Source organism: Myotis yumanensis, unplaced genomic scaffold, assembly GCF_028538775.1.
Source record: "Myotis yumanensis isolate MYYU_CA2020_CCGP unplaced genomic scaffold, mMyoYum1.0.hap1 SCAF_6, whole genome shotgun sequence".
Classification (NCBI taxonomy): Eukaryota; Metazoa; Chordata; class Mammalia; order Chiroptera; family Vespertilionidae; genus Myotis; species Myotis yumanensis.
The window spans coordinates 35,124,742-35,136,461 of record NW_027223757.1 but is presented as its reverse complement, the minus strand read 5'-3'; the positions used below and the strand labels follow the sequence as shown (position 1 = coordinate 35,136,461).

General features: G+C 39.7%; 1 protein-coding gene across 1 annotated transcript; it reads left to right on the top strand.

Annotated features, from left to right (window-relative positions):
* Positions 1-668: 668 nt before the first annotated feature.
* Positions 669-1,364, top strand: RFPL4B (ret finger protein like 4B). The gene has a single exon (XM_070419085.1). The coding sequence runs from the start codon at positions 669-671 to the stop codon at positions 1,362-1,364; it is 696 nt and encodes a 231-aa protein (XP_070275186.1).
* The last annotated feature ends 10,356 nt before the right edge of the window (positions 1,365-11,720 follow it).

Below are 11,720 nucleotides of genomic sequence, written 5' to 3'. Positions count from 1 at the left end.
TTCCACCAATTTGCATATTAGCCTTTTATTATATAGGACTAGAGGCCCGGTGCATGAAATTCATGCACGGGGGTGGTGTCCCTCAGCCTGGCCTGCACCCTCTCCAATCTGGGAACCCTTGGGGGATGTCCGACTGAATTGGCAGTCAGACATCCCTCTCACAATCTGGGACCGCTGGCTCCTAATCGCTTGCCTGCCTGCCTGCCTGCCTGCCTGATCACCCCTAACTGCCTGTCTGATTGCCCCCAACTGCCTCCCCTGCTGGCCTGATTGCCCCCAACTGCCATCCCCTGCCGGTCTGATCTCCCTTAACCATCTCTGCCTCACCCCCACCACCGTGGCTTTGTCCGGAAGGAAGTCAGACATCCAGAAGATGTCTGGTCCATCCAGTCTAATTAGCATATTACCCTTTTTTAGTATAGGTTTTTTTGTTTTGCACTTAGGCACATCCTGATTGTTGAAGAGCAGATACTCTACTGAGGCTCCCGATTACTCCTGGAAGCTAATAAAGGGCCATTTCAGCTCAGTTTACTGTTAAGGCATGACCTTGAGAAACCATGGCAAGTCTGCAAGAGGATATAATCTGTCCAGTTTGTCTCAGATCTTTCTCCAATCCCATTTCTTTCTCCTGTATGCATATATTCTGCTATAATTGCATCCAAAAATGGATGCTGAAAAGGGAGGATCTGAAATTGAGCTGCCCCTTATGTCGAGAAGTAATCTCAGAATTTCCTTTGGTGGAATGGCAAGTCAGAATCTTCACTATTTGCATCCAACAGCATGGGTTTCTACTGGAGCGAAGTCTGTCCAGGCGAGATGTGTTCCAGAGGTTCCAGGAGCATATGACTCTGGATGCAGCCACCGCCAACTCTAGCATAGTCCTCTCTGATGACCTGAGACAAGTCCACTGTGGGAAGATCTACCACAACTCAATAGAAGATACCCAGAGGTTTGCCTACATGGCCTGTGTTCTAGGCACCCCATGCTTCTCATCTGGTCGCCATTATTGGGAGGTGGAAGTGGAAGAGGGGAGGGGGTGGGCTCTTGGAGTCTGCAAGGAATCAGTGGACAGAAGGAGGAAGAGTGGCTTTTCCTCTGAGCAAGGCTTCTGGGTCATCAGCATGAAGGCAGGAACAATCCACTTCAGCTCCATCCCAGAAACCACCATTTCTGCAAGCCCCAGCCTTAGCCGGGTAGGGATTTTTCTAGATGTTGAGATGGAAGAAATCAAGTTTTTTGATGTTAGAAATGATGCCCTCATCTATAAGTGCAGTAATTTCTTTTTGGAACCTTTGCGCCCGTTTTTCTGTCCTAAGTTGCCTGGAGAAGAAGACAACGGTGGCTTCCTGAGCATCTGCTTGTGAGAAATTAACAATGTTCTTTCAGACACAGAATTCTTGGATGAAACCCATTACCTTTCCAAACCTGCCTCGGTTGGCATAACCGACCAAAACTGTGGCTAGGTGGGGAAGAGGAACTCGAAAAGGCCAAGGAGATACCAGAAAAGAAAGGTAAGAGCTGGGCTGAGCTCCACCCGAGGGCAGAGTCAGAGCAACTCAGTCTTACCTACCAGGGCCAGAAAGGGAGTACGTCAGGGACAGAAAAATTTACACGGACCCCAAAATCTCTACTTGGGAGGGAGGTTCGTCCCCATCCCATCATCACACTCCCAGAATCTAGTTGATCTGAGTGACTACATTGAACCAGTGGGTTTTCAGTCCTGGCTTCTCATTATAAGCACGTGAAGGAATTTTAAAAAATTCCCACACCCATAACCACATCCTGAACCAATCAAATTAGAATCTCTGGGGATGGGTCACAGACAGTGGTACTTTTCCAACTTTTTAGGTGATTTCAAGACACAGCCAGGATTAAGGGTCACTGGACTAGAACGTTGGTTTCAAAACTTGGTTGTGCATCAGAATCCCTGGATGAATTTGCATTTGTAATGAGTTCCCAAGTGATGCTGGTGGGGACTAAAGGACACGGTGTATTTTAATTTTATTTATGTATTAAAATAAATTAATTAAATGTTAATAAATTAATTAAAAATGAATTTTTACATCATTTTAATTTAATTTACATATCTGCATTAAAACAAACAACCCCTGGAACAATTGAAAAAAAAGGGAGGAAAGAATGAGGGAGGAGGGGGGTCTTAGCTGAGATTAGTTCCCTGTGTTAACCAAACACAGGGCATTCTGGACATTCTGTCTACTACTCTTTCCCACTTCCCCACATTGATCACAAGATTTCCATCATCAGTTCTGATCCTATCCCAAACTGTATATTGAAGCGATTGTGCACTATGGTGAACCAAGTCCATGTTCTTCTTAATATTTGGTTCTAGAATTTTCTGTAAGTAAAAGACCAGATTTTTTCCATAGCAAGCAACAAGGGAAAATGGTGAAAATGTCTGCTTCTTAAAGGTCACTGCCTTTGAACAGCCCCTTTGTCTTAGAGTTTGCTGAATGCTGATGACCCCAGGATATTCACCCTCATGCTCTGTGTCCTAAGTGCTCTGCTTCTGCTCTGGCCTTTGCTGGGAGGTTTAAGTGGGAGAGAAGAATGGACCCTGGGACTCTGCTGAGCCTTCATCACGGAGTCCGTTAAGGACACCTCTTCCTGTCCACAGGCCAGAATTGCTGCCAGCCCTTCCCTCCACTTTTGGGAATTTTCCTAGATACTGACTTGAGGAAAATTAAGTTGTGTGTGTGTGTTTTATTGAAATTCTGTTTTGTTTTTAAAAATATGTTTTTATTAATTTTAGAGTGGGAAACATTGATTGGCTGGCTCCTGCATGCCACCTACTGGGGATCAAACCTGAAACCTGAGCATGTGCCCTGACTGGGAATCGAACCAGCTATCTTTTGCTGCATGGGACGACACTCAACCAACTGAGTAAGCCACACGGGCCAGGGCAAAAATGATGTTTTTTTGCTGTCATTGATGGTTCCCTCATTACACATAGTTCGTTCAGCCAGGAGAAGGCAACATTGAAACCCCATTGAGCATCTGACCTTCTCTCTCTAAAGTACTCTGAACATAATGCTATATGTCTAGTGGGTTTTCCATTTTTAGGATGACTGACAGGATATGTGTGATGCATCCTACAACCAAATCCCGGATATTAGATATTGAGGTTTTGTAAAAATCTCATAACCATTCTAGCTGACCTTGATCCCAGATCGCAATCACAGCCTGTAGCCATTGCTTTTGCCTTGACCACCTCGATGCCCATCCAAAAAGACAGCCTCCTTTCCTGCCCAGGAAATTTAGAAAATTCAATTTGCAGAAAACTCAAATTCTGACTTTTTATGTAGGATAACTTAGGTCTGATTGCCTTTACTTTCTTGAGAGAGACAAACTTCTTCAGTCATTTCTGGTTTCAAATAGTACTGCTCTATTCACCAGTATTAGAAGGACTTAAATTATTTTTTGTTTGCTTTCTTAATTTTTTTCCTTAGTCATAAATTGAGGTAGATTGCTTTGATCAGGGTGTTTTGTATGGACTGAAAGGGTGTTTCCCTGGAGAGCAAGTGGGAGTGGCTGTCAGTGAGATAATGGGAGGGGCCAGAGGGACCTAATGATGAACAGTAGGTGCTGTGTGGGGAGTGCACCTGGGCTTACGCTGATTAACTGAAAGTTCCTTCTCAGTTCCATGTGAAAAACCAAACAATAGTCACTGAAAATGAAAAGATTAACAGCTATTCTTTATTTTTCCACCCCCCCAAAAAACACACCAATCTTAGAAAACAAGTACTAGAAGGATACGTTTAAAATGTAAAATAGACCACATTATACAATGCTCTGGTGTAGTATTCATGAACAAAACACAAATAAGGTTTCAAATAATTGAAACATTGAACATTTAGTGCCAGGCTCTAAACTCATGTGTACATGAATTATTTCATTCATGCTCACAAAAGCCATATGGGGTGTGTATTCTAATACCCTCATTTTAAGACTCAGAAAACAAAAGGGAAAGAATTGATAAGGCTTAAAAGGATTAAAGGCAAGAGGTTAAATAAGTTGCTAAATTATCACGCCCCCTTTCTCCATAAGTGGCTTATAGCAAAAAAAAGATAAAAATAGACATTGGATTTAAGCAGTGGGGTTCAGAGACACCTAGTCTTAATTGACGGATGTGGGCACTGCAGGGGCATTTCCTTCCTCTAGTCCTTGGCCAGCATCTCTAACTGACATGGCACATCCTCCTTCTCAGTCCTGACACCGAGTTCCAAGGGCCCACTAACATTTAATTAAATGTAGCACCAAGGTTACAAGCATTTTGCTACTGGATGCTGAAGCATCAGGATCAAGAAAAGGCTGCTTGCTGCTACCTAACATTATGCAAATAGAGGCTAAAGAAGTAAACGATAAGCAGCCCTGTACTGAATGCTGCTTGCACCAGCTTGAGCACTGATTGTGTGCAGCTCTTCCCAAGACCGAGTTCCATAACTGACGCTGGTAGCTTCCAAATGGCCATGGTGGAGGTATTTATACTGGCAAACTGGAAAGATGTTACAATTAACGCATTATTTTTCTTATCTTTATCTCTTCCTCCCCCTCCCCTCTCTCCCCTCCCTCTCCCCCTCCCCCTTACCCCTCCCTCTCCCCCTCCCTCTCCCTCTCCCCTCCCTTCCCCTCCCCCTCCCCTGTCCCCTCCCCTGTCCCCTTCCACTCTTTCTCCTCCTTCTCCTTCTCCTCCTCCTCCTCCTCCTCCTCCTCCTCCTCCTCCTCCTCTTCCTCCTCCTCTTCTTCCTTCTTCTGCTTCTGCTTCTGACCTGGATGTTCAACACAGCATCACACTACTAATCTAGAAGCTAGTGACAAAGCTAACTATTGAAAAGAAGAGATAAAACCATATTCCCTAGAGAGTATGGGATTTCACACTTTGAAAACTTTAGAGGCAAAAATACTCTCAAAATTAACAAGATTAAAAAAAAATCCAGATCAGGCCACTGACCCAGCCCTTGGAGATAGACCACGCCTCCTTTGGTACTGATTCTATTTGCAAAAAGTAAAGCTTCGAACTGATAGCATCTATGATGACTTCCATCAGGAAGAGAAAACTGATCAGTATGGAGGGAGAAAAAAAGTCAGCAGTTAGTGGGAGCAGAGATGGGAGGCAGTAATCCTGTTCCAGACAGTAATCCTGTGGTTTAGAGCCTGGGCCAGGCTCTAAAAGGCCCAGGGCCCACTTGCATCCAGGCTTCCTTGCCCTGGTTCTGCCAAGAGACACTATCATGTTTTTCCTCTAAACTCCACTCTTTGTCTAAGCCAGTTAATTCTGGGGTTTCTTTCATCTTGACCAAACCCAGATTACCTAATAAAATATTTATTTATTCTTACGGGACCTATGAAGGAAAAATCTACGGCTTCCTCCCTGTCCCCACACTCTCTTTTCAGAAACATTAATGCTTTGCAGGAGGGACCTTACTTTTCCTGGATCTATAGAGCTCTTGTAACACCTTCAGGGTAAACTGCTTATTTCCCAAGTTTCTGGGTACTCTATCAAAATGTTATATAGAGAGTTATTGACTTGTGGTTATAAATGTGATCAATGAAGTTGGGGAACAACACTTTGGTGTTAAAAAAGGGATAACAAGATATACCAACAGCAGAGGAAATTCATGTCATGCACCTCCAGGTATCAATTTAGTCATTAATTAATAAATAAGCAGGCAACCAAAAGTCACCAGATATTTTTGAGGAGGGTTAATATATTGGAAAAGAAGAACCATGATAATCAAACAAAAAACTGGCCCTTGAAAGAATAGATGTAATTCAGAAAATACAAATAACAAAAAATTAGTACTCTCTTTTAAAATAAACATTTAAATGTAAAACTTCAACCACACCTGTAAGATAGCAGTTAATGAAGCCAATGCACCTATCAGCCAAGTTCAATAATTATAAAGATGTGGCCTCAAGATTATTTTGAAGAAATCCCAGACACCATCAGTGTGTGTGTGTGTGTATATATATAAAATATAAGAACCCTAAAGAGTAAATATAATACCATTTTCAAACCTGAAAATATTCCTTAATGATATTAAGTTTTCAATATTCACATTTCCTCAATTGTCTTACAAATTATTTTTTTTTCAGTTTCTATGTTTGAGTTGAGATCCAAATAAGGTCCAAACATTGCTATTGGCTAATATAGCTCTAAAATTCCCCCTCTCCCCCACCTCTTTCCCTTGAGATTCTTTCATTGAAGAAATCTCAGCCAGGATTTTGCTATCATTAAATTACATCATTACGTCATATATATAGTTCAAATATACTAAATACAGTTACATACAGATCCTATATAATAAAAGGCTGATATGCAAATTGTCCCCTCAGGAGTTTGACCACTTGCTATGATGTGTGCTGACCACCAGGGGGCAGTGTGGAAGGAAAGAAGGCCCCGGCCACCAGCCGGAAGGCCCTGATTGGCCCTGATTGCAGGTCAGGCCTGGGGACCCTACCCATGCATGAACTTCATGCACCGGGCCTCTAGTTATTAATTAAAGGACTGCAGTGTCTCAGGTGGATATCAGTTTGGTGTCTGTTGCAGCAGTGGGGTGGGGAAGAAATTCCCTTCACAGAGACTTTCTTTGGCCCTCATGCTGTAGTAGTGTCTGAAAGTTGAGTGTTTTACCTTCTAGTCTCTACCATAGAGGCAAGAAAAAAAGTGGTTTCAAATACTTTTGCATACTAATCCCTGTGTCCACAGAAACAAAATCTATAATGTACCTTAGAGTTAATTTAAATGCATCGTATCTATATGAGTAAAGCATATAAAAGAAACTAATTGAAACTAATTGAAAGTTAAATCATGGATAAGACAATTTAATATTTTAAGTATTCAAGGCAAATCCCAGCAAAACTGGTTTGAGTGTTCATCTCCGCAAGTTGATTCCCAAATTTACAGGGTGGGGCCAAAGTAGGTTTACAGTTGTTCATATGGAAAATAATACAATAATTAATAAATAATAATACAAGAATAAAACAGAGTTTTGCATGTACTCACAAATGTAAACCTACGTTGGCCCCACCCTGTATATAGATGAATAAAGGTCTGTAAGTAGCAAGGCTAATTTAGAAAATGAGAAGCAGAAATCTTACCTAATATTAAGACATTATTCAAAGCACAGAAATTATAACAAACACCTTCATGAGTATACTTGGTATTTGATCTTTGGAAAATAGATAGATTATTTAATAAATAGTGTTAGAAAAATTGGATAGACTATAGAATAGGTACAATATAGGATAGGTAAAAAATTAAATTGGATCAATGGATAGATTAAAACATTAAATGTGAAAGGTAAAACATTAAAGCTAATAAAAGAAATTACAAGAAGGTTTCTTTCTTATTTAAGATGTAGATTTTAAAAACAAATCTTTCAAAACATAAACTACAAAGGGAAAAAATAATCTATATCATTACACAAAAATTAGTTGTTACCTGGCCACTCCTAGCTGCAACAGAGTCTGAGAAGATGGAAGAAGACCTATAGAAAAAATTTAGTGCCCACAAAGAATTGATTTCTTAAATAACAGAATGAATTTCTATAAATAAGCAAGAAAGAGAAACAACAGAAAAATGGCAAGGAATTTGGTTGCGATATCCTAATAATTAAAAATACATAGACAGAAAATGTTTAACCTCATAATAATCAACAAAATACAAATTAAACTCTGATATACTGTATACTGAAGAGCAAAAAATTAGAAAGTTGGATATCAAATGTTGGTGAGGGGATAGAAAACTTCATGCACTGCTGGTGGGGTGGACTGGTATATTCACTTTAAAGGGAATAAGGCAATACTTAGTGGAATTAGGTAATTAAGTAATTGTTGATAATTAAGTAATTATTGGATAAACACTAGGGACATTTTTGCAAGGATGAAACAAGAGGTATTTATAAAGATGTTTACCACAGCATTATTTATGGTAGCAAAGAACAGGAAATAATGAGGTTAAATGTAGTCTACAATCTCAAAGAATGAACTAAGTAGTTATTCAGCCACATGGGTAAACATAATTTTTATAGTCCAATACTATATGTAAATTTAACATACACAAACAGTAATGTCCATATTCTAAAGACACTTTCACACATACATATGCAAATAAAAATATTGAAGGTATATTAAAAGTACAAATATTAAATATTTTAGATTGGGAACCGATGGAGAAAGAGATACATTGGATTATACAGGATGGAGATAAAACTCAATAAAATAAAATAAAGAACAAATGAAGATAATAAGTCATGAGTTGATGGCATGATCAATTCCATTCTTGTTCATTGACATCTCTACAATAAACAAATTTACAGACAAGCCAGTTTCTCTTGAGAAGTAGGAAGATTTGACATCCTAAGATCTGGCCCTATGGGAGCCAGGAGGTGGACAAATGTGAAGCAATTCCCCATAGCTTACCTCCCCCAATTGCGTTTCAATAGTCAGCCTAAGCCATTTATGTTGTCTGCTGGCCTCTGCAAGCATCTGCATTAAAACCTCTGCTCTACAGAATTTTGTTCCAGATGAGGGTCTCAGGATAAAGGGACGGGTCAGCATGGGCCATTTTAATATGCTCTACAGGGTGAGTTAGTTTCTTCTAAAAGCCGCTGTTGTTCTGATGAGTTGCCTGGACTGAGAATCCCAAAGACGAAGCCGCTTAGAAGATTTTGCAGACCCTGAAATCAATATTTGCCCTAAGCAGGATTCCCTTGGAAGATTCAGATAGACTGAGAGGAAAGATTCTAATGAAGCCCATGAAGAGACTTTTATAAGAGTTTAATATCTTCTTCCTTCATTAATAATTCAGTTAAAAGAGCACAGCTGAGGTGAATGTCTTTCCACCTTTGACTTCCCTACTCTTTGGGAATGGTCAGATTCTCAGACCCTGATTAAAATTTTCAATTTACCCTGCTGGAAATGTGCCAATGAATTCCGATTCCTGTAGACTTTTGTCAGAAAAGAGCAGCTTTTCAATCATGACTGTCCATGATTAAAATGTTGAAGACATTTTATTTTAGAATAGCCAATTACTTGAGCCCAGCTTTAAAAATTAAGACCCTTTGGTATGAAGTAATAGAATTAGCTCAAGCAGATTAATTTAAAAAAAGATATTCTTTATAGAGAAAAAGGTTTATCTGTAAACTATGCATGAAATAACAAATTTAACTTCTGCAGTCATAACTGATAGGTAATAGAAAAAAATTTAGGCAGGCTGTAATAAAACGTCCTACTTCGGACAAAGTGAAAGTCAAAGGAAACCCAGGGCCGCTATACTCACTGGTCAACTGTACAGAATAAATATTCCATCCCAGGGTGCTCCCAGGGCAGTAATGGTGAGAACAGTGAGACTAATGGGTTTAATTTGATTGAATTGCTTTTCTGTTAACTGAGAACCAAGGGATATTTTGCCAGAGTGTCTTAATAAAATTTTCTATACTGTACTTGATAATGTAGGGAGAAATTAGCTAGAAATGTATTTGGCTATGTATAGATTTGGACACATTATGCATTTCTACCAGTTTAGAGGACTCAGTTTTTGTTTTTGAACCTACTTCACTACTACCAGGAGATCAACATGCATTGCAGTGAAAACCCACCATTATAACCATCCTGATAAATACCAATTAGTTCACATACATAGCTGACTTACTGACTATGAAAGTGCCCTCCTATGTTACTAAAGTCACTTACACAGATTCTAATATTAGGTAGTTTACTGCCAGGGATGGTATGAATGATATAAAATCCAGATTTCAGAACTTTATACTATCTCTCTCCAAAATGAGTCAAGTCTCCTTTGAGGGTAGCTACTGCTAAATTTGTGGGCAGGAAATGCAAGGTAATTCTGGAATATCTTAGTTGTTGGGGAACAATGATAGTTTCAGAGATTTCTGGGGTAGTATTGAGAGGAGAAGTGAGGGCAGCCCCATAAAAGTGAATAGTGATGACAAACAAAAGTCAATTGCTACCATAAAGTGAAACAGGTTGAGTTCTTACAGGAGCCTTGGTTTCATAATATTATTTTAAAAAGAAAAACAGGTGCTCACAAGCTATGGAAAGACAATTGTATTAAGCACATGAATTTCCAGTTGAAGAAAAGTTATTACAATCTTGTGTCTCAATGATAGACTGTATATAAGACAGTAGTCCTATAAAATTATAATGGAGTGCAAAATTTCCTATGGCCTAGTGATGCTGTAGCTGTCCTAACATCCTAGTACAATGCATCACTCCCGTGTTTGTGGTGATGCTGGTGTAAACAAACCTACTGCTCTGCCAGTCATATATAAGTATAGCACATACAATATGTATAGTCCATAATACTTACTGATAATAAATGACCATGTTACTGGTTTATGTATTTACTACACTATACTTTTTATTGCTGCTTTAGAATGTACTCTTTCTATTTATTAAAAAAGTTTGCTGTAAAACAATAGCTGTGTTTTGCATGTAGTGGCCTCATATATCTGGTGCTTACCTTGAGTCTTGTTTGCATCATTCTCTCTTGTGCTGGATTTAGCTCATGTTGTTTTGTTCATTGTGGCTCCTAAACATTCATACAATGACAAAATCCCCTAACGACACATTCTTCAGAAGTCTCTCCCCACCATTCAGTGGCACATGACTATATACTGAATGAATAATACTTGTGAGCATTACATTAAAATTGCTGAGACAAAAAAGTCCATTTGTATTTCCTTAATGATGAATATCAATAATCTCAGTTTCCTGGCTTTGGAGTTTGCCCTTTCCCAGCTCTCCTTATGAAAGGTTGTGTGGAGCAATAGGCACACTGACCTTCTGACATTAATGCCGACTCCTGGTGGCCATGTAGTGAATTAATTGCAAGACACATGAAACAAACTCATGAAACAACCATCCTGCTCTGATAAACAGTAGCAGAGAAACAGGCTACTCGTAAAAGAGCTGAGCTCTGGTGGCCAAAGGGCTGTTGTACTTGTCATAACTATCCTATTTGGTTACTAACCGGAAATTCATCTCTAATCCTTCATCTTTTCCTCAAGAACCTTGCCATAACTGGGTTTTGTGTGTGTGTGTGTATGTGTGTGTGTGTGTGTGTGTGTAGGTAGCACAGCCTAAGTTTAACTCATTAACCAATTTATTTAACAATTAGTTACTGGGCACTTATACTGCTGCTCAGTGAGGACAAAACTGAATGCATAGTCCATACCTTGAGGAGCTTCCAGTCTAATAGCTAAATAACAGGCAGGGATTGTGGAACATCTACTCAAGTACAGAGTGTTTGTCAATTTGGTTTAAATTCTTATAGTTATGATGCAAGTGGGTATTACTATCACCAATATACTAATGAGGAAACGGTATAGCTCATATAGTTTAGATAACTAGGCCAGAAACACTCAGGCAGTAGAAGCTTTGGTCCTCAGTCCACCATTAACTATTACTTCAGGGACCCTTGCTTTCCTCAGAGTCAAATGTCTGTCTCTCTTTTTCTCCAGCCAGACATCTGAACTACCCAGTCCCAAGAGCACTCCATAGCCTACATCACTGCCACCGAAGCCTGGGTCAAACCCCAACCTCTGAAATATCCCTGTGGGAACATGGAGCAGAAGCCAAGAGGTCAGATGTCTATCTTGCCTTTCAGAAAACTCCAGAAACTTTAGTGACAGATAACAGGGTTCATAACCAAATCCTGGGTGAAAGTTTAGGAAAAT